Source organism: Phragmites australis, chromosome 15 (genome assembly GCF_958298935.1).
Source record: "Phragmites australis chromosome 15, lpPhrAust1.1, whole genome shotgun sequence".
Lineage (NCBI taxonomy): Eukaryota > Viridiplantae > Streptophyta > Magnoliopsida > Poales > Poaceae > Phragmites > Phragmites australis.
In genome coordinates, this window is record NC_084935.1 from 11419704 (window position 1) to 11443602 (window position 23899).

The window sequence follows — 23899 nt, forward strand, 5'->3', positions numbered from 1 at the left end:
AGGGGTCAGGGACCCCGCCTTATATGGGGGTCAAGGCACCACCTTAGTCCCGGCTATAGTCGATAGGGAGTCCTCCATTTTGTCGGCCAAGGCAAGATAGCCGAATCCAACCTTGATACTGGTCGTACTTGAGTCAAATAACACGATCAAGACCTTTCTACTATATGTCTTCGAGATCTCTGAGTGTATCGGGTCCGACAGATTCGGGTCCGCAATATCCTGAATCATTAAGCATGTTGTCGGTGTATTGAGTAAAGGGGTACCCTAGTAAACGGGCCCCGCAGGGGGACTTAACTACTAGAGGTCTATATTTCCCAAATGCCAGTGACCAGTATAACGCCTGCGCGACCAGTCTTCCTATGCCATCGCATAAAACCGCGACCAGCCCCACTAGTCGCAGGGCCAGATCTAACACAACCTATCCAAAGCGCATTTATTTACATCCACTCAAGTGCTTTCCTTCCCTATGTGGCAGCTCCAGTGGACGAAGTTATGGATGACGTAGAGGGGAATTGTCCCATCCCATAGCATTAAATGCTGCGGAGCGGAACTTTGCAGACCTGCACGGTGACTCACGACGGATGGGACGTCATCAGCAACCCGACTAGGCAAGTGGACGGGGGCGGCGCAGAAGGGTGTTGTCCTGTCCCAGAGTGGGACTTTGCAAGCTAGCACGGTGGCGCACGATGATAGGATATACAAAGCCCTCAGAGCAAGTGGGCACGCCTGGTCCTCCATAATGATGGTTTGGGTTAGATATTAGGATGGGCAAAGATTTTCTATTTGGACCCATATGTAAGTTCTCCTCCTCCCTACTATTTAAAGGGATGAGGACCCTGTTTGTAGGACAAGGCAAATCAAGTCTAACAACCATCTAGAACATCATCTGTAATCAACTAAGATCCTCCATAACACACATAGGACGTAGGGCTATTATCCCCCGAGAGGCCTAAACCTGTATAACTCCCTATGTCCCTGATATTACAGTCTACCCACACATCCAGTTCCTGAAACACCGTTCGCGCGCCCACTGTCCAGCATATCCTAGAATCATTATCAGGGATTAACCCTCAACATTTGGCGCGCCAGATTGGGGGCGCGTTTCATCGTTTTAGCAAGTTTGAAAAAACTTGACTAGGCCACCCATGACCGAATCCATGGTAACCGCTGAGTCCTGTTCCAAGGACCCCGGCCGCGACGAGGTGTTCATCATGGGGTACCACCCGGATGAACTCGGTGTGTTGTAGGCATGGGACACCGAGCAGGAGTCCGGGAGCTCCGAGACCCAACGGGAAATCTAGATGGCGGACCATGCAGCATGGGGCGCTGAAGGCCCCCACGCCTCAAACGCTGGTGGTGAACCCCCAGCTTTACGCCTAGAGGGATACCAGCCTAGTGCCGGACAGGCAGGTGCTTCAAGACAGCGCCCACATCCCCAGCATCGTCCTGAGGAGCCCCTACATAGGGCGCAGTCTACGGTGGCGTCATCGCCTAGGCCATCGCGCTGCCCAAACGCCGGGGGTTTCCACCCTCATGACTAATTACCGCTCCACGCCCAGCGTCTCGACTATAAGACCATGACACCGGCGCAGAACCTACAGACCCTGCGGGTCCTCCTTAGCCACCCACCGGTACCTGTATCGGAGGGCTCACTTGTGGCACCATGGCTGTGTGATCTCACCCTCCTGGTCAAGACCGCTCGACGCCAAACCACGTCAACATGGACCAAGCCCATCGCAAGGTCCGGTGAGGGTCACAGTCGCCAAGGGTCATGGCAGGGCCCACGATGGAATAGGTCCCATGCTCCCCCAACTATGGGGAGTACCCGTGGACCACCACCACGTCTGGACAACCAACACTATGACCTGCGTGACTCTCTGTGCCAACGTGACCTCTGTGACGTGATCTAGATCCAGGTGGCCACTAGACAGCAGGAGGACAGGGCTCGGTGGGAGTAGGAAAGGGGCAAGCAGCCCTACCACACCGTCACCGGGACCCCGGGACCGTTGTCTCTCCCCATGGGCGCACGCCGTTGCCCAACAACGAGTGGCTCCCCGTTACGGGACAGGGTGTAACACACTATCCATCAGGTTACGGGAAGTGCGTTGGACGGACAAGTTCCAGCCGGTCCTAGCCGAGAAGTATAATGGCTCGACCAACTCGGAAGAGTTTCTGCAGATCTACACCACCAAGGTGCAGGCTGCAGGAAGCCATGGGAAGGTCATGGCCAACTACTTCCCTACTGCCCTGACCGGTTCCGCCCGGTCTTGGTTGATGAATCTCCCCCGTGGGTCGGTTCACTCCTGGGAGGACTTATGCGACTAGTTCGTTGCCAACTTCCAGGGGACCTACGCCCGACCAGGGGTCGAGGATGACCTATATCAGGTCTGACAGCGACAAGGGGAGTCATTGCGAGACTTCCTCCGATGTTTCACAGAATGCTGGAATACCATTCCAAGGATCACGAGAGAATCCTTGATCATAGCGTTCAAACGAGGGGTCAAAGACCAGAAAATGATCGAGAAACTAGCCATCCGAATATAAACTGCACAACCGAGCTCTTTGAGCTCGCGGACAAGTGCGCGTAGGCCGCTGAGGCTCGAGAGCGACAGATCGACGCCAGGCCACGACCTGTGTCCGACCGGCCCGCCCCTTCCAAAGGGGTCCACCGGAAGGACAAGAAGAGCAAGCACAAGATTGGACCTCCTGAGGTCTTGGTAGTCGAGCAAACCGGCCTAACACGCCGGCGCTTCAAAAAGAAAGATAGAAAAAAGGGTCGGGGCTACTGCCCGATCTACCGTACAGACGTCCACGGCCTGATCGAGTGCAAGGCCGTGTGAGGCATCATCGACTAGGAGTTCAGAGTGCACAAGCACAAGCACGACAATGAAGATAAGGATGGGGCCACCCCCGACCAGAAGGCACTAGGATACCAGCTGGCTGATCACATGGTCCATCACATCTTCGGAGGTGCCGCGACATATTTCTCTAATAGGGAATACAAGTCGATGGTCTGGGAGGTGTGGGTGACCGCATCAGACCCGAGCCTGCGCCTGATGTGGTCAGAGCTCCTGCTCAGTTTCAGCCAGGCCGACCACCCCGTGTGCGTCAGATGCCCTGGTAGCTACCCCATCCTAGTCGAACCCACGGTGCAGAATATCCACCTGGGCCGCGTGCTCATCGACGGAGGAAGCTCCATCAACCTCCTTTTTGCCGACACACTGGACGCCCTGCAGATTCTGAGAAGCTCGTTGAGGCCGTCTCCACCTTTCTTCAGAATCACCCCAGGCTCCTTGGCCATGCCGCTAGGGCAACTCGAGCTGCCCGTCACCTTCAGCTCGCCGAAAAACTTCAAAACTGAAAGGGTCCTTTTCGATGTGGCCGACTACGGGACTGCGTATAACACGATCCTCGGATGACCAGTGATGGCCCAATTTATGGCCATTGCCCACTACTCATACCAGGCGATCAAAATCCCTGGGCCAACAGGGGCCATCATCATTGCTGGCAACGCCAAAACAGCCATGCATTGCGACAAGAGGAGCCTCGACATAGTTGAACTGACTCCAGGGTCGCAGCCCGTAACCGCTGAACCCAGTGGGCGGCCAGTAAAGGTTCATGTCATCGCCAGCCCAGACAATTGGCTCAAGACGGTGAGTCTGGACGACACCGACCCAACCAAGTCAGTCCAGATAGGGGCCGCACTAGACCTCAAATTGGAACTCACACTCATCACCTTCCTCTGGGCAAACGTAGACATCTTTTCATGGAGTCCGTCTGATATGCCTGGAGTCCCCAGGGATGTGATCGAGCACAAGTTGTCTATGCGACCAGAAGCACGACCAGTAAGGCAGAAGGTGCGTCGGTTCGCGGCCGACCAAAAGGAACCACTTCGTCAGGAGATCGACAAGCTCCTGGAAGCAGGCTTCATCCGGGAGGTGCAGTACCCAGAATGGCTGGATAACCCAGTTATGGTCCGGAAGCACAATGGTAAGTATAGAATATGGGTCGACTTCACTGATCTCAACAAGGCATGCCCAAAAGATCTTTTCCCACTTCCCTGAATCGATCAGCTAGTTGACTCAACTGCAAGGCAGCGATCTGTTCTATTTCTTGGATGCTCGATCGGGGTACCATCAAATTAGTATGTATAGGGATGATGAGGAAAAAACAACTTTTGTTACACTCTTTGGGGTCTTTTGCTATGTAAAAAATGCCTTTTGGCTTAAAAAGAGCCGACGCCACTTACCAACGGTGTATTCAACTCGTTTTCCGACCACAGCTCGAAAGAAACATCGAGGCATACGTAGATGATGTGGTCATCAAGAGCAAGACCAAGATAGACCTAGTCGCAGATCTCCAAGAAACATTTGACAATCTCCAAAAGTACCGCATGAAGCTGAACCCGAAGAAGTGTACGTTCGAGGTTTTGTCAAGAAAATTGCTTGGATTCCTCATGTCCTAGTGAGGGATAGAGGCGAACCATGACAAGATCAGGGCCATCGACCAAATGCAACCCCCGACCAGGTTAAAGGAGGTTCAAAAACTAACAGGATGCATTGCTGCTCTGAGTAGGTTCATCTCAAGGCTAGGAGAGAAGGGACTGCCACTCTTCAAACTCGTGAAGAAAAACAACCACTTCCAATGGATGCCGGAGGCAGAAGCAGCATTCCAAGAGCTCAAAAGGCACCTCTCCTCCCCTCCCGTACTAACCGCGCCTCGACCCGATGAGGTGCTCTTGCTCTATGTTTCCTCAACACCACAGGTCGCAAGCGCGGTCCTGGTCATCGAGCAGGAAGGGCTCCAGCGACCAGTGTATTACGTCAGTGAGGTCCTGCATGATGCAAAGGCTCGGTACTCACAGGCTCAGAAAACTACTATAAGCCATCCCGATAGCCTCTCGCAAGCTCAGACACTACTTTCAGGCTCACAAAATCAAAGTGATTTCCTCGTTCCCAATTAGGGAAATCCTCCATAACAAAGATGCGATAGGAAGAACGGCAAAGTGGGTAGTAGAGCTCGGGGAATTCGACCTCCAGTTCATCCCCCAAACTTCTATCAAGTCCCAGGCGCTGGCCGATTTTGTAGCCAAGTGGTCGTCCTTCAAGCCCGAGTAGGTACAACGACTAGAGGCAGACGAGCACTGGACCATGCACTTCGACGGGTCATTGACACTAAAGGGAGCCGGGGCAGGAGTAGTTCTGACCTCACCTACCGGTGACATCCTCAGGTACGTAGTTCAATTATATTTTTCAGCCACTAATAACGCTGCTGAATATGAGGGTCTCTTGTCCGGAATGCGAGCAGCCTCCACACTTGGGATTAAACGATTGTTAGCGATAGGGGACTCGCTACTAGTCATGAAACAGGTGCAAAAGGAGTTTCAATACTCTGACCCGACAATGGCGGCATACCTCGCCAAAGTGAGAATACTAGAGCGGTGCTTCATCGGCTTTGAGGTCAAGCACGTCCCTCACAAGGACAACTTCCAAGCCAATGAGCTGGCCCGTCTAGCTTCCTCTCGTGAACCTGTCCCGGTCGGAGTCTTTGAAGAAAGACTCTCACGACCATCCACCGCAGTCTCAGGCTAAGGTGAAGGGGATGCTTTGCTCAGAAATGGAGCACCCGAGGCAACACCTTTGGAGGCAACGCCTATTTCGGTGCCGTCGACCTCGGGCGACCATCATGAGGTTGCCCTGCTTGATTCGTGTATGACCTGGATGGATCAGATCTTGGACTTCCTTCAGAATCGAGCAGTCCTTGACGATGACGTATCAGCAGAAAAGGTCTCGTAGTAAGCCCGCAGATACTCCCTAATAGAGGGATGCCTCTACCACCGAGGGAGCAATAACATTTTACTGAAATGCATCTCTCATGAAGAGGAGATCACAGTGCTCTCCGATATCTACAGAGGTATATGTGGTAGCCACGCTTCATACCGCACCCTAGTCAGAAAAGCATTCCGTCAAGGATTCTATTGGCCCATTGTCCTCCAGGATGCCTACGAGCTGATGAAATGGTGTGAGTCGTGTCAGTACCATGGCCGAAATACCAACCTATCAGCTCAGGCACTGCAAACCATACCACTCTCTTGACCTTTCGCTGTCTGGGGGTTCGATATCGTGGGACCGTTTCCCAAAGCCTAAGGCGGTTTTGAATTCCTGTTCGTGGCCATCGACAAGTCCACTTGGTGGATCGAGGTTGAACCCGTCAAGAAGATCACCACCACAGTAGCGATTAAGTTCATATGAGGGCTGGTAATGTCGTTTGGTAGTTCAAACCACATAATCATGGACAACGGAACTCAGTTCGTCAGTAGTGCTTTCCAAGACTACTGCGAAGAAATCAGGACCAAGGGTTGTTATGCGTGTGTGGCTCACCCCAAAGCAACGGACATATCGAAAGGGCGAATGGGATGGTACTGCAAGGGATCAAAATCCGTGTCTTTGATCAGCTTAAAAGCTATTCAATACGTCAGGTGGACGAACTCCCCACAGTACTCTGGTCACTGCGAATGACCCCCAGTCAGGCTACGTTTGAAACCCCTTTCTTCTTGGTTTTTGGCACTAAAGCAATGCTCCCCTCAGAAATCGCCCTCCAGTCGCCTCGAGTCAGCAACTACTCGGATGATGACCAGGTGGCGAGATGAGAGGATGACATAAACCTGATCGAAGAGTTCGGCGATTGCGCTCTGATTCAAGCCGCCTGATATCAGCAGAGCCTCAAACGCTACCACGACCAGAAGGTGCGAGAACGGACACTGCTTATAGGCGATCTCATCCTTAGGCAAATTCAGAATAAAACCGGTCGGAATAAACTCTGCCCCAAGTGGTAGGGGTCCTACAAAGTGGTTGATGTCACCCGACCTGGTGCGATCAAGTTATCCATGGAGGTTGGTCGTGAATTACACAACTCTTGGAACATCGCCCTGTTGCGCAAGTTCTATGTGTAGATTCGCTCAAAAATGGGGTTGTTTCTCTATTTTGTAGGACCTTCCGAACAAGCGTGGAATATGACCTATAAGTTTTCAAATTCAAAAAACCAGACTCCCTGTTTTGCAGGACTTTCCGACTAGCCACAGGCTCCTGATAGATTGGTTTTCCGACCATAGCATGTAACCACACTTGACGGCCACAACGGAACCTGGTGACCTGGGCGCCAAACAACAAGGCGGCCAGAGAACCCAGAACAGTGCAAAGCCCCATCCCGTATGCACGCACGATGATGGGGTTACGAGCGGCCGGAAATAACAACCACAAGGTCACAAGTCCTCACTCGGGCCGAGCATTGGTCACCACCGAAGGACTTGTCGAGCTATGATCCATTCTACGCCCCAAGAATCTAACTAGCAAGCGGTATGGGACAATCAGAGCCAACTAATCGCATCAACACTGGGAAGGTTTTCCGAAAGCTCCAAACAGTGGTCCAGGCTAGTCGGTCCGAAAAAACCACAGGACTCCTATTTTAGTCCTTCGGCCGTCGGCGAGGCCCTGAGATGGGGCCGGAACAAAGACGGGCATCGTAAAACCTCAACATTTTCCATTCATAAAGAGGATAGGTTACAAGACTGCCAGTTACATCCAATCGGACCATCTATCCTGGCACATACCTAACCTATCCTCCTGGACTCAAGTGACTAGAGCGAAGTTGATACGAAGAGTCCGTCGGACTCTCACCTCTATCTGCCTCTGAACGAGTCAAGGAACCTGAAAGTGCATCTAGGCCCCCTAAGTGGGTTTTGGCTTATTGATGATAAAATGATTAAGGGACTAATATGTTTATTGAAGCTATGAACAGGTTTTAGTCTCATTTGTGAAGATACACGACGTTGACGTCCCTCAAAAAGTAAAGAGAAGCGGTTTGTAGTACTCAATAGGATTTAATTTGTTTTATCTTTGAAATTGAGTCTAGGAAAGTTGTATTATCAAGAGGGATGCAATTGTTAGTTTTAATGATATCTCAATGCTTAAAGTAACTTATTAGAACCAATAGTTGAGAGACACATTCACCCACGGACACCGAAAAAAATAGGAAGAATGTCCTGAGTCCGGAGTCTCCGGTGTTCTCTGGATACTCCAGTACTTAGTGTTTTAGGCCAGAGTCTCCGAGAGAGACTCCGCAGAGAGTCTCGGTTCTGAATTATTTTTAATTGTCCGAAGTCTCTGGTGTTCACCGGATACTCCGGTCGTTGGTGAATTTTTGGCCGGAGTCTTTGAGAAAGTCTCCGGCAGAGAGCCTCGGTTAAGCCTTTATTTTAAAAAGACCGGAGTCTCTGGTGTTCACCGGATACTCCGGGCAGTTCAACAGAACCGTAACGGCTAGTTCTGACACAGTTCTGAGCCTATTTTGGATTTCAGGCTGGAGACTCCGGTGTTCACCGGATACTCCGGGGTAAGTGAGTCAGAACAGTAATGGCTAGTTTTTGAGGGTTAGCTATATATACCCCCACACCCCCTAGCATTTATTGCTTGCTGTTGCTGCTGAGCTCCACTTTGAAAAAGCTTCCTAAGAGCATTCAAGAGCCCTTCAAACATCTCTAGTGTTTAGTTTTGCGCCAAATTTGAGAGATTGTGTTTTGGAGGAGTAATTGAGTTGTTGAACATTGAGTTCATCATCGAGCACTCATTTGTGATCGTTTCTCTTGGAGCCTCATGCTCCTAGATGGCAAGACGTCGCCCGTAAAGCACCCAACAATTGTGGAGTGTCACGGGAAGTTTGTAATCGCCATCGACTTGAGTAAGAAAACCTAGCTTGATCTTTGTGGTCGCTAGGAGAGGATAAGGTTCGAAAAGACCCGGCTCTTTGTGAGCTCCTCAACGGAGACGTAGGCACTTCTTTGTAAGGTGGCCGAACTCCGAGATATATTCTTGTCTCCTCATTTATGCAAGTTTTACTAATTGTTGTAGTTTTGGGATTTTTCCCAAATTCTAGTATTTGTGAGAATCTTACTGCTAGCTATTGTTGTTTAAGCATTTTACTCATAGTAGAACTAGTGTTATCTTTTAAACTCTAGTAAACTTGCTTAGATTCATTTGTTTTCAAAACCTTGTATAACCCGGATATTCCGGATTAGACCGGATACTTCGGACAGACCGAAGTATCCGACCTTCACCGGAGTATCCGGCCTTTGATTAATCCGCTGCTAAGTTTTAATTTTCAGAAACACCTATTCACCCCCCTCTAGGCAACGTTAAGTACATTCAGAACCTCTTATACTCCTCCCTGGAACGGCAGCTCACCGCTCCAGGGATTAGACGATGACTTGTATAAAGTCCAGGGAAGGTAGCAGAGGAAAAGTCCCTGCTGGAGCTGATGACCGACCCCGGCGCACCCTGAAGACCTCCCTTCCACTTCATCTCTGACTCTTCCTCTTTATCGATCTGCTTCTCCAAAAGGTCCCAATCGATCCCCTCCTCATCATTAGAAATATCGATAACCCCAGCTGAGGGATCCGCCCGAGCGGGAGAGCGAGACAGACCAGTAGAAGGCAGCCTTCTTTGGAAGGACGTAAGCTTGATTGTCGCCAGCTCCAATCTTGCGAGCACCAGCTTCGACCTCGCCAGCGCACCCATGACAAATGCCACCTCCAAAAGCACCACGACAAGCGAATCCAAAGCCGGAGGTGACTCCACCCCCGTCGAGTCATCCAAGATCATCAACCCCTCCGGCGATGAAGGAGGGGAGTACCCTATGGCCTTAGGGCCTGCCTACACTATGGAGCGGAGCGCGATAAGGGATGGAGACGATTGGACTCTAGGCACTAAAGGCCTGAAGGTAAGAAGGAAGGCGAGGGGGTGGTTCGAAAAGCCATCAAACACACGTCCTTTAAAAGATCACAACGGCGCCGCAACCAGCGTAGCATTCAAACCGCTCGAAACCTGAGGGGACGCGCAGAAGGAACTAAGAGTCCTTCAGGTCCAGCGACAATCAATGTCTCTCTCTAGCGTACCCTCTTTTATCTCTCAGGACTCTTAAACCTCCCCACATGACGTGAAGTTTAGAGTTGAACTTTGAGGACTGACGGCGTCAATGACCACTCCCTGGGCGAACTACGTTTGCCCGGGACCCAAGTGGCGAGACCAGGCTAGACCATGTTCATGGGGAGGCTTGGGAGCTACTGTCAGTGTATTGAGTAAAGGGGTACCCTAGCTAACAGGCCTCGCGGGGTACTTAACGACTAGAGGTGTATATTTCCCAAACGCTAGCGACTAGTATAACGCCTACGCAATCAGTCTCCCTACGCCATCGCATAAACCCGCGACTAGCCCCACTGGTCGCAGGGCAAGATCTGACACAACATATCCAAAGCGCATTTATTGACACCCACTCAAGTGCTTTCCTTCCCCAAGCACCAGCTCCAGTGGATGAAGTCATGGACGGCGCAAAGGGGCATTGTCCCGTCCCGTAGAATTAAATGCTGCGGGGCAGAACTTTGCAGGCCTGCACGACAGTGCACGGTAGATGGGACGTCATCAGCAGCCCGGCCAAAAAGTGGACGGGGGCGGCACAGAAGGGCGTTATCTCGTCCTTTAGCATTGAATGCTACGGAGTGGGACTTTGCAGGCTAGCACGGCGGCGCACAACGACAGGATATACGGAGCCCTTAGAGAAAGTGGGCATGCTTGGTCCTCCGTAATGATGGTTTGGGTTAGATATTAGGATGGACAAAGATTTTCTATTTAGACCTACATGTAAGTTCTCTTCCTGCCTACTATATAAAGGGATGAGGACCCCATTTGTAGGACAAGGCAGATCAAGTCTGGCAACCAGCTAGAACATTATCTGTAATCAACTGAGATCCTCCATAATACACACAGGATATAGGGCTATTATCCTCCAGGAGGTCCGAACCTGTATAACTCCCTGTGTCCCTGAGTTCACTGTCGACCCACACATCCAGTTCCTGAAACACCGTTCACGCGCCCACTGTCCAGCATACCCCGGAATCATTGTCAGGGATTTACCCTCGACACATGTGTACGGTGTACTCTATCTGTATACGGTGTACTCCTTATGCGCATATACCTATAGTTAGATATTCGACAGTAAAATGATCATTTTATCTTTCACCTTAATACTCGTGCTTAACTCTAAAACATCATCTATTTTTAAACGGTGGGAGTATGACTTTCTACCATCATAAAAATCGTGCAAATAGAATAGTCAATTAAGACTTAGAGTCTACGATCATAACTTGTGCATACAACAAGGTAATAAGACAACTAACTTTTAAATTAAAAAAACAACGCGCTAGTAATGAATCACTACCATGGCTGAATAGTGGCCGCTAAAGCGGTCTCACAAGTGCTATAGCGACATGAGAAGTGCTATAGCAGCTGTTATGTTCTAATCTGCTACCTCGTATTGGTAGCATTTGGGCCCCACTATCGCTATTGCTGGCACAATTGTGGCCACTATCGATACTATTTAGTACACTGGTTTTAGCTACTTAGGAGACTAGACAAAGTTTGTGATTGGTTTATTTTGATTTGAAATTTGAGAACATTGCTAGTATTTTTCTATGAAAAAATAATAAAAAGTCACAAAACTTTGAATGTTGAAACAGAGGGAGAAGAGTTATTGCTTAGACTATTTCATAGCTCTGGTGATCTCCTTCAAATGGGCTAATCTGTATGCTTTTGTGCTGTCTCTGCAATCCCATTTTTTTTCTTTTTTCAGACGCAGACTTGCAGTTTTATATCTCGTCAAGTCTGATTCTGATCACAGGTCAATCTTGGTCAGGCTTAGCTCAGATCGCCTTGCCTCGACGCATGCATGCCCATGCCCATCAGAACCTCAAGGCTATGAGTGTATTAGCACCAAATAACAACAGGCACAATATTCACAGAAAAAAATAAGTGACGGCCGATCAAAACATGTCACTAATGTATTATTAGTGATGGATCCAGTGACAATCCGTTACTAATATATGGCCTGAGTTGGGATCCGACCAAGATCTATCACTAATAAGATGTTATTAGTGACGGTGAGGGAATGATCCGTCACTAAATATAGTAGTGACGGTGAGGGAATGATCCGTCACTAAATATAGTAGTGACGGCTCACCTAAAAGCGCGTCACTAATGATATAGTCATTAGTGACAGGTAAAGATGACACACGTCAGTAAATGTAGCCTCGCGTGGTTCATATCTGGGGTCACTTATTAGTGACGGGTAAATGAGGATATCCGTTACTAATGTAAAAGTAATTAGTGACAGGTCATAATTGTCACCCGTCACTAATGTGCTGCTTTTGGACTGGTCGAGACTAGTGTCATTAGTGACGGGTTATGAGGACACCTATCACTAATGTGAATGTCGTAAGTGATCCTATGCGCTGAGCAGCACGACCAGACAGTTTATGTCCGCCAGCTGCTCGGCAAGGGGCGATTTTTTTGCCGATTCTGTTAAGGACCAACCAAATCTTGGTGATTTGAAGTTGGGATTGTCCCTTGACCTTTGAAGGTTTGCCTCCCCTCACTCCTCCTCCTCTTGCTCATATATGGTGGATTCTAGGGTTCGAGTTAGAATCAACAATTTTGCTTATTCTCTAAAATTTTGATACAAGTGGATTGTCTCCCTTGGCCTTTGTAGGTTTGTATCCCCTTTCCTCCTCTTGCTCCTATTTGCTAGATTATAGGGTTTGAGTAGAATCTTGATAGGTTTATGGTGCAATTATGGTGCTATTATATTCCTAAAAGTGAAATTATCTTGCTATTATGTGCTACTAGGTGCAATTCTTGATATGTTTATGATGCAATTATGTTAATTATATTCCTAAAAGTGAATATACGTCTCTCGTTCTGTAGTGTTTGATTATAAATATGACCTGGCAACTCATCATATTTACTCCTGAATTGTCCATGAACTTTAGACAGTTCGAGGATATGTGGCCTGAGTAATAGGTTTCTGTGCTCTTGTATGGTTCTAGAGAGAATTTCGGAGTCATCTCCCTGTTGTTCTCTAGATACACATCATGTTGGCTCGTTATCGAGATGTGTATTTGGAGAATAGCGAGGAGATACTGCAGAAATTTTCTCTAGAATCGTAAAGAGCATGGAAACCTACTCTGACCACGTTTTCTCGAATGGGATTAGGACCTATCTTTGCCTATGTAGAAAGTAGCTAGCTAGGATACTTCACCTTAGATAAGAAATTGGCTTAATTTAGTTAGAATTTTTATACTTATTCAATTTTATGTACTCTGTCGTTTCTATTAACAATGATTTTTTTTTTCAATTTATAGATGACGGACCGAAGTTGGATGTATCTTGATTGCCGTACTTGTAACGAGTATACGAGGAGAGTGAAGTCTTTCATGTGTGTCGCGGTGGTGAATATGGAAGGTCATGGTAAAACGGCAATGCAATGTCCATGCTATGTTTGTAAGAATGAGAAGAAGTTCTCAAAATCTGACGATGTGTACGATCACTTGTTAAGCCATGGATTCAAAGAGAGATATTGTATTTAGATCAAACACGGCGAGGAAGGCCTTAATGAAAGGGAAATAGATCATATCCTCCTGGATGATAGTATGGATCAAGGACTCCCACCAGCTGGTGATATGGATGATTATCTCAGGGACGCAGACATATTAGGATTCAATGATGACTATGTGGATTTGGTGGAGAATGTGGACCAAATGGTGCGCGACACTGAGGAGCATGATGAGTATAGTGATGGTGAGTCTACCAAATTCCAGAAACTAGTGTGAGACTCGAAGACACCATTTTATCCTAGCTATAAGGAGAAATGCACGCTGTTGTTTGTGGTGTTTATGCTTTTGAAATTGAAGGCAATCCATCGTTGGTCTGATAGGGTGCCGGACGGACCATTTAGAGTAACTGTCACTGAGCACAATTTAAGACCGCCTTATTCTTGGTGAGCCAGTTCATCCCCAATAAGATGTCTATCCCCTTCGAGTCCATCACTAACAAATTCACACAAAAAAATCCCATTGATGATTACCGAGGTGTTGGGCACGCGTTGCTTAATAAGGATCTTAGCTTCAGGTGCATCTATAAGATATGGTATAGGGGTGGTGCTGACTGTCAACCCATGACGCCAAGTATAACTTGCCGCTATGAAGCAGTGAGAAGCTCCAGAATCGAAAAGAACAACTGCTGGAGCTATGATATAATGTGAATGCACAAGCAACGTACCCATCAGGACGGTGTCACTCTCGTGAACGTCCTCAGTGGTGATGTGGCGTGCTCGGCCACGCTTAGGGACGTGGATTGCCTGAGAGGACTGAGGTGTAGACTGAGCCGGTAGTGGCCTTCGAGCGGTCACCATGGCTCCCGACTTTGGATATGGGCAATCCCGAGCATAGTGACCGAAACGGCCGCAGTTGTAGCACGGGTCGCTAGGGTCACCGGTCACGCTCACTTGAGAGCCGACAGGTTTTGCCGTCTGCCCTTGTGTAGCGAAGAAAGCTGGACGCTACATAATCCACATCGGACGTGGAGCAGCTGATGACGACACGTGAGATGGTGGAGGCTGACTCTCTGTGTGGGCGCGTTGAGAGCTCCCGCCCACGGAAGGCGATGGACCCCTTTTTCACTTCTTGTCCTCCTAGTGGTTCTTGAGCTTGAACTCCACCGTGAGAGATGTGCTCACAAACTTGTTGAAGTCAGCGAACTCATGCGCCGATAGCCGATCTTGCATTTTGGTGTTGAGGTCGTTGACAAAGCGGTATTGCTTCCGTTCATCGGTGTTGACCTCATCTTGAGCATACTGTACAAGATGGTTGAACACCTGCACGTACTCCATGATGGTTTTGCCTCCTTGCTTGAGGTCCATAAACTAGCTTCTTTTGATCTTCATAAAACCCTTAGGAATATGGAAATCCCGGAATGCCTGGCGGAACTCCGCCCAAGACACCCGATAATTGGCGGGGTGCATGGCCAAGTAATTGGACCACCACGCGCCTGCCGGGCCTTGAAGCTGATGGGCAGCGAAGAGCGCCTTCTCGTGGTCCTCACATCTAAGGAGAGCAAGCTTTTGCTCAATCGTCTGAAGCCAGTGGTCGGTGTCCAGAGGATCCTCAACCCGCGTGAAGGTAGGCGGCTGAGTCCGCAAGAAATCCGAGAAATCATCTCGGCGCCCGGCTCCACCTCCTCCATGAGGAGCCGTGTTGCGCACGAGAGCCTCTAGAAGTGTCGTGTTGGCCTGGCGGTTCTGCTCAATTTGCATGAGCACTTCCGCCATGCTCGGTGGTAGAGGAGGGTTGTTCTCATTAGAATCCTTGGGGTCATTCGACTCGCGACACGTCCAACATTAGAAGACTCGTTTCGGTGAAAGAGCTGAAAATGGTTGGCAGTATGAAGACTCGTGATTGCCATGTGATGTTGATGCAGATGATTGCAATTGGAATTAGAAATATGTTGCCAATTGGTGTTCGAGAGGCTATCATGAGCCTGTGCTTTTTCTTCAATGCAATTGGTCAGAAGGTACTCGATTCGGAAGCGCTAGTGTGAGGAACCGTTCAAACAGTATTCTAATTAATCACTAAGTCGATCATTGACACGATCATAACTTCAGCGATTAAACAGAATACCGCTCCGGTAGTCCCAGCACGTGTTTTGTGCCCAAGGATCGGAACACATATCTTCCAACATGTACATCACAACATAGCTTAATAAAGAGCGAGTAATAAATATTTATATTACAAGTATTAAGCATGCAACTGATTTCAACAATTTACAATAAAAGCGAGTTAGGAGGAGACAAACCATCTTAACTCCTAACCACAAAAGAACTACGCAGCGGAAAGTTAAACTTATAAACAACAAAAGAGAACAGCGCCGCATGCCCTTAGGCACCGTTTCAAAAACACCACTTTTAGAGTAGGATGCACTACTCTTGCCCGCCTCCAAGATCGGTAGGCACAAAATAGCCAAAAACAGTCTCTTTCTCAGCAGTAGGAGTACCTGAAAGCGCAGATATAAATATGAAGGTACTCGCAAGACTTAAACCATATAGAGCACATATACATAGCTCGACTCTAAGGATTATGCATTTATCATTAGTAAGGATGAGCCACAGGTTAGGTAAAACATATGCACTAAGCATCCTAGACATATGTGTGAGCGATTGAAACTTAACCAAAACATATGAAAACTACCATACAACTAACAACTGAACAAGTATAACTGTAACCAACATATGTATCAATAAGTAACAAGAACCAACATCATCATCTCACATATACCGAACCACAAACCATACTCGAAACTCTACGACTGATGCAAATGGACAGAAGTATTCTCATGACCGAAAGCGCGGCAGTTCGAATTGTTTATACACCCTGCAGGGGATATTCCTGGACCCACACGACACGAGGATCATTCGGCTTATGCCACCGGCCAAAGTGCACACAAAGGGTTCTGGTGACAACCTTTCCTAACCAGCCCCAATCGTTTGGATCATGCATCGCTCAGCACAGCGGTACTAGAACTACTTCCGAAGCAAACTAGTACCGCTACAAGCCCGCCCACTCACACCGTCGATGTCCACACCCAAAAAGCCACAGATACAACAGCACAGATACAATCTCCATGTTACTTTTCAAGTTATTGGCAGACTGAAAAATAGAAATTAAGAAATATATCAAATGTGACACCCTGAATAACCAAAAACCAATTAAGCTGGGACAATATGATATTTCAAAATTCGCCTTATAAATCAATTAGCGATAGGTAAGGGAAAGAAGTTCAACATCCTCTGGCAGTGAAAAATATACTTGGTTTGTATACTTTTAGTTTTCCATAGAATTACATCCAATCAAGTAAAATGAGTTGCAAACATAGTCTATGGCTCATAAGTTGTACGCAACGGATCAGGAATACGATTGCTCACCTTCTCTGATGAAGTTTGGGAAATCATCTGGGGCACGGTTGGCTTCCTGAATCTTTTTATTCTGCTCAAGCAGTCGAATTTCATCGTAAGGGTTCATGTTTTTAGTCTTCCCATAGGCCGAGAATGCCACCGGCAGCGCCGGCGAAGTCAGCAGCCAAGCAAGAGCTGCCCTCCTCCGGATCCTCTCCTGTACTACGTCCTTCTTCTCACCACCCAATATATTGGAGTTTTTGCATAACAAGAGTCTCCATTCAGGATACCATTGTACACGCTAACAACACCGTAATTCTTGATAACAAAATGTGCAATGCAATGCGGTAAAGTGCGTCTCTTGACATGTCAAGAACAGCAGAACGCTTGATTCAACAAAACCATTTGCCAAAAACATCATTTCAGTTGAACGAACAAGCAGGTTAGCAACCAAAGAACTGCGCAACAACAACACACATGGCATGAGCAACATTTCCAATGGCTAAACGAGGGTTAACATACTAATCCTCTCTTTCCCTTGCGCTTGACACTCGCGGATGCCGTCCTGGATGGGGCAACCAGCCCTGCAAGAATCGCAAGGCAGAATTCCATAATCAAACGGGGCGGTGAAAGAAAAGAACTAGCAAACAAGACGGCGCGCATCTAGGCAATCAATATTGGGAGAAGGCAGCGGAGGAGGATGCCTCACGGTTGCAGGAGGAGAGGACGGAGCGGGAGGAGGGCATCACCTCCATCTCCCCCAAATGGCGCGCTTCGCCCTCTGTGTTCCTCTCCTGCTCGCACAGTACGGAGGGGATAAGCTGATCGGTGGGTTTGGGTTTGTGGTTCCTCTACAGTGAGGGGGCCGAACTGGAGGCTGTCCAGTCCATCCCGTTCCGTTCCAGACGCGCGTGATCGGTGCACGGGCAGAGGTGGACCGCGCCCAGCCGCGGGACAAAGCTGTGGACGTGAGGCCAGGAGGGCCTACGTGTCAGCGATCAGGCACGCGCCACGTGAGTCTCTGTGGAATGGACCCCGCGCGGCGTGCCCACGGACCCGTGAACGGTGAGCCATAACCATCTACCTGCTGGTTTGCGCAGCCGCCGAGAGGCTTTCGAAGCGCGAGGGGAAGGGAACGGAGCGGAGCGAAGAGGAGACCATGTCGCGGTGGCGCGCCGCCGCCTCCCGCATCTCCGCCGCCGTCTCGGCGGAGTCCCGCGTCCTCTCCAGGGCGTTCTCGAAGGCTCCGTCGCTGCCCCCGCCTCCCCAAATCCTCTCCAGGACCTTCTCCAAGGCCGCCGCCGCCACGGCCACGTCGCCCAGCCGTAGCGCTGCCTCCGCCTCCGCTGCTTCCGGGCCGAGGCCCGAGGTATCTCCACTCTCTCATCTCTGGGACTGCATTTTTATCAGTAATCGCTACGCCTGGTTAATCACTCTCTGGGCGTACTGATCTGGTTAATCAGGATAGGGCTTTAGGATGATGCGTGTACCCAAAGAGAGGTTGCTTTTCCGAGTAACTATTGGGACCTGGATGTGGTAGTGATTCGGTTCAAGCATTTTTGGCCGCGGTTGTTGCATACCAACGTAGGTAGCAACTAGATCAGCTGTTTGTTTGGTGTTCATGTGGAAAGAGAGTGCTCTTGGAGGCATGCATGCGTAATTTTCGATGTGTTATTTGTGTATTTTCCTCCTGAGGCGATTAGTAACTTGTAGTTTGTTATTCTGGAACTTGGTTACACGGATCAGTTATCTATGAAATTGTCTCATTCCGTAATGAACTATAAATAGATATTAGAGAGGAATGTGTTGCGTGCAAATTACATCATTTAGAGTCCCTTGATGGAGCTTGCGGGCGGTTTACCAAACTAAAGCACACAAAATGGCAAATACTGTGGCTCTGCATTGTCATGGCCTTTACGTTTGTAAGGTTGTGTACATGTTGTTGCTGCAATTTCTTTTGGTTCACAGATTACTGTATTCCACCTGGCAATCATTAGATTGTTGAATTTCTTCAAGAAATAGGCGTAGGCATGAGGCAGGTCCATGTTTTGAAGCTTACGACCTGTAAGATCAAGTTAGAGATGACAGCAAGTCAGCAATATGATATAGATGCAATATCCAACAAGTTATTTCTTCCTTGCACAGTGTCGCATTTGACATTTATGAAATCCAATGCTACTCAATGCTCCTCTTAGCTGTGTATCTGAGCATCTCACATTCTACAAAGATTTAAATTTTTATCACCAGGATACATTTTTAACTCCTATACTTGCAACATTAGGGACTTTTTTCCCCTTTTGCAGGTCAGACTGAATTCTATGTTCTTATCCAAGCCCTGTTCGTTGGCATTGCCACCTGACTCCCCTCTTAGGGCAGAAGACCCACACTATAAGGGCATCAAACGGTTCATGCTCACACTGTTGTTGTTCTACAGTAAGCAAAGCAAGTCCATTAGAGGAGCAAATGTTGTTTATGATCGAATCACTTCTCAAGTTGACATGCCTGTTATCTATGATGGTACACCTTCCTGCTTGTTGGTATTTTTATTTCTATTTATTTATTTTTAATTTTGTTTATGTTCAGGTTTCTTGACCTTTTTGCATTTGGTGTTTGTTTCTTGGTTTTCATTCTGTTATGTACTCAGACTAAAATATGCATAGACTGGTAATAATTTGTTAAGAAGAGTACGGTGGTGGTGTCCATTAATATCTGAGTGGTTGATCTACACTAGTTTAGCAACTAGAACTTGATCCTGAATTCCTAATATGCTGAATTGCTTGGGAGTCATATAGATGCATAACTGTGCAGTCTGAGCTGTTTGGCAGAAGTTTACTGGCTGTTCCTCTGAACAAACTAGTAGCTTTAGTGGAGGGCACGGCACCAGCCAAAGATTCGCAGTTGATACTTTACATGGCTTTGTTTTTTTCTTTTAACAATGGTGCTTTCCCTTCTCTAGTATATGTGCTACAAGCCTACAAGTTGATGTGAGGTGTAGTGAAGTTGAATGAGATAACTGATACTATTCTGCATCATTAGTTCCTTGGTATTGCAGAACATTAAACCTCAATTGATTCTTAGCTTGTTTTGCAAATGAGTGACCTTTGTTCAGACCAGATATGTATTTCATGATAGGATGAGTAATATTTAGTTATCTGCTTTATTTCTCTTTTATCTTTTTATTCCCAATATATTTTGAGACAGAAATATCTTGCATGTACCTTTGCAGTGTTTCAGTTGGAGAAAACATTTAAAACAACATTTTCGTTGCTTGTTCTCCATATGTGGCTTGTTCTACGCCGCTTGAAGGAGGAAGGGAAGGATGGTGTTAAATTCGGACAGTATATCTATGAAATTTACAATCATGATGTAGAGCTCAGAGTTTCTAAAGCTGGGGTAAGCTGTTCAGCCATTCTATAAGATAAACTGATGTAGGAGGTTAAATTATATGCATTGCTATCATCTTGATTCTTGATGGCAGTAATCCTCATTAGTTGCACGTCAGGGATATCTGTTGATTGGCATAATGTGCTTTGCCATCCTACACATGTCTGGTCTAAGTGGTCTTTATAAGTTCTATGTAAGAACCGTGATACTAATCTGAATGTCAGATTTGTCAGTTCAGCTGCAAGAAACTATGGATCAGATTTTGTTTTGTCTGCTCATCAGGGTCAAAAAGAAAGAAAAAAAAAGGAAAAGGATCTGGAACAGTGGTCAAAATATCTAATGAGTGTTCTTCATTTGGCTATGTAATACATGTTGTCTGGCGTTCGGACTTTTGGCAAGAAATATTTTAAATATGTCCAGTTCATCCCCATCCCCTCAATGTAAACATTATACATAATGGAAGCACCCGGTATTTGTAGTTCTCCTATAATTTAGCAAAAGTTTTGGATATCATATGGTGGAAGTGGTTCTGCTGTTCTCTTTATTTCCAGTTTCTATTTATGTGGCCCTCAGTTTTTATTTGGAATATTGGTTCACACATAGTTGACATAATGAACCAATGCGCTGAACTTTAGCAGCTTATTTGTTGACCCCTTATCATGATTTAAAAGTACAGGGCCAAAAGTAGAATGTTCTCTTACTTCTAGTAAGTATTGCCAAACACCTACTAATCGAAGCTGGTATTATGTGTACAATGCTTATTATAAAGTGCTGCAGTTTTTATTTGTTCTTAAGGAGACACGGAAATGGCATGGATATCTAAAAGCATTGAATCCCTAGTGTTTGATCATGTTTCTTCTGTTCCTCTTACGTGATCTGAAGGTTCTTTACTTTCTGTGCATGATATCTCTTGTGAAAGTTGATGTGTATAACATGCTAGTGCCTTTACAGGTTAATTTGCTCTTGATAAAATGGATGAAAGAGCTAGAGAAAATATTCTACGGAAACATTGTGAAATATGATGCTGCCATAAGCCCAGAAGCTCGTCAGGATGATCTTGTAAATGTCATCTGGAGGTAATTATTTAGTTTTCTTCTTCTACAGGTCTCTATGTCACAACCCAAGTAACAATTTACTTCAAGGGCTAGGTTCAGTATAGTCCTAAGGTTTTGTCTGGAGTTACCTAAACATTTTGATATTAGATGGAATATATCAGTGGACTCTTATTGTGACTCACATGTTGTATCACACTGAGGACCACTACTTCTAGACTGACCTACCCCATGGAGTAGTCATTCCATATATTCCTGCTATGAGCTAAGCAAACTGGTTTGGTGATTTTGTAGCAGTTAGATCATTCCAACGGTATTGTGGATTCTAACCGAAACAACTTATACAGGGAGATATGAAAAGCGAAATTTCTTACTTTCCATTCTTAGGGAATTTGATTTTACTAATGAATATGTATTAACAGTTTAACACTATGTTTCTTTAAGAAAATAAAATGTAACTTCTTTATATGTCATAGTTGTGTTGCTGTCTTTCTTTCACAGTATAAATCTTCTGACATTATGTGTGATGGTTACATCTATTGAATGCTAGGAATATATATGCTGAGGAAGGTTCGGAAGCGATTGATGCAGCTGCTACCCCTGCAGTTCAGGCAAGTTCCTCCGGATGGAGACAACTTTAAAAAAAGTAGCTCATGACTCATATTTCACAAACCTAAAACTACTTGTTTATTAAATCTTAGGCATTGGCAAGATATACACGAAGGGAGGCAACTTGTTTATCATTGACAGGTTAAATTTCTGCAACTCAAATTAAATAATAAATCTTTTTACGGTTGAATTTGTTAAAGTCAACAGATCCTTCTGTTCTGGTATGTTTGAACTGCAGACAAAGATGCTATGTATTCTGGAAACTTCAAATTCACAACCCTGTTGCTGAACACTCCCAGTTCCAGCCCAAAGAAGCCTGTGCGATGAACTGCCATGATATATCCGTATTCCATATGAAGATTGGCAAACGACAGGAGAATGAACACCTATCACTCTAGCAGCATTACGAATAAAAGAAAATTTCCAGTACTTGTTATTCTGGAACCCTCGTGATTCGAAACTTTTTTTTATGGGTATACCTATTCTAGCTAGGAAGTTCGTTCTTGTTAATCTTATGCAGGTGGTCCATTGCTTTAGTCGTCCTCCCACAACATAGCTTTTTTGTTCTTTTTGATGGGTATTCCATTTCCTGGCTGAATTGGTCACGATCTTCATTTGTGATTGGACTATTAGGGGTGATAAAAAAGGTACCCGTTCAACTGTACTAGGTTTGGAGGTCGTGGTTGCTTGGATGATTTTGGAAAAGAATGTCACTAGATGATGAGAAATCCTTTATATTAAGTTATTAACCCGATCGTTTCATTTTTTTTATTGAAGTATTGTTTTCATTAACTGGTTGAATATGGTTTCCAAGTGACAAGGGATGATGAAATTATCTGAAGAATCTTTTCCTTTAAAGAAGATAGTAATCCCCTACTATGAGCGCTTTCTTGGACCTCAGTTGTCCGTGTGGTCCAATTCCTCTTCTTGTTTGCTACAGCAGATATCGTGTTCTTGCCGGCCTTTGTTGAAGAAATCTGGGCGCGCATGGACCATGCGACTCGTTGTCACAAGACGACCTCAGCCTGAGCCTTCGGCTCTTGGCCACTTGGCAGTAGGCTGTACCCTACTTGTTTGCAGGGCTCGGATTTCGCACGTCGAACAATTTAATGCCTACAAGAATTTAGAAAAAGCCACGTGTTCCAACATGATAATTCTTGCATATACCCATGTTTCGAAAGCAATGGGTTAGATTCTTGCATATACCCAGCTTCATCCAATATATGCGCTGTTGGGTAACCGAAAGCCTTGGCTACTCGCTAGGATAGTAAGGGTAGGATAGTAAGGGTATGTTTGTTTAGGTTTTTGTTTTTGGTTTTTAAAGGTTGTGTTTTTTGTTTTTTTAAAAGTATTTTTGATTTTAGTTGTTAGATTTTATAACAATTTTTTAGCTTCTTAACACACTACTTCTTAGAAAAGCTAATCTTAGGTAGCTTCTTAATTTCTAGTTTATTTTCTTAGAGAGACTATTTATCAGCAAACTGTTTATTTGGACTAAAGAAAAAAAAAACAAAAGTAGTCTGAAATAAACAGACCTAAAGATATAACCTCATAAATTTTTTTTAAGGAACCTCACACGATATGAAGAAAAAAAAAAACCAAGGCTTATCCAATCTAGTTTAGTGTGTGGACTGTTGAGTTGGTCATCTCAGGAAAAGAGAAAGACCTGATGAGATGGTTCAAGTTATGCATCTTGCAGTCACCCAACAAGAAAGTTTGCTGAAAACGGGCTGTTATTAGCAAGGAAAAATTTATCGATAATAAAAAATTTATCGAAGGTTAGCGTAAACAGGATTATCGGATTTATCGAAATTCTATTGACGATAGATAAAAAAATTCGGACTAAATTCGAAAAAAAAGAACTCAGTTTATCTAGAAAATCATATAGATTACATCCAAATCATTTGACATAAAAAATAACACATAAATGAATTAGGATTGGAGGGGTGGTCTAGCGGCTGTGGCCTGCGAGCCGACGTTTTGTTGCTCGCGTGTTGGATCCGGGAATAAAAAAACGTGAAATT

At 46.3% G+C, this 23899-nt stretch overlaps 2 protein-coding genes across 4 annotated transcripts in view; one reads left to right on the plus strand and one right to left on the minus strand.

Moving 5' to 3' along the window:
- LOC133892561 (peptidyl-prolyl cis-trans isomerase FKBP20-2, chloroplastic-like) overlaps nt 1-17709 on the minus strand; it is a 29565-nt gene extending 11856 nt beyond the window's left edge. The window contains exons 1-4 of one of the 3 annotated variants that reach the window (XM_062333410.1): nt 17540-17708; nt 17347-17414; nt 16861-17080; nt 15653-15932 (exon numbers count right to left, since the gene is read on the minus strand). In XM_062333410.1, the coding sequence (XP_062189394.1) occupies nt 15859-15932; nt 16861-17080; nt 17347-17414; nt 17540-17585 (408 nt within the window). In that variant the 5' untranslated portion in view covers nt 17586-17708 and the 3' untranslated portion in view covers nt 15653-15858. Of the gene's footprint in view, nt 1-15652; nt 15933-16180; nt 16586-16860; nt 17081-17346; nt 17415-17539 lie in introns of those variants that run through there. The other 2 variants (XM_062333412.1, XM_062333411.1) reach the window with 2 other exon arrangements.
- Nucleotides 17710-17903: 194 nt separating this feature from the next.
- LOC133892560 (uncharacterized) lies at nt 17904-22651 on the plus strand. The gene is made up of 7 exons (XM_062333409.1): nt 17904-18199; nt 19134-19347; nt 20057-20223; nt 21166-21290; nt 21817-21877; nt 21968-22016; nt 22114-22651. The coding sequence occupies exons 1-7, from the start codon at nt 17990-17992 to the stop codon at nt 22200-22202; spliced, it is 915 nt and encodes a 304-aa protein (XP_062189393.1). The 5' UTR covers nt 17904-17989; the 3' UTR covers nt 22203-22651.
- Nucleotides 22652-23899: the final 1248 nt, after the last annotated feature.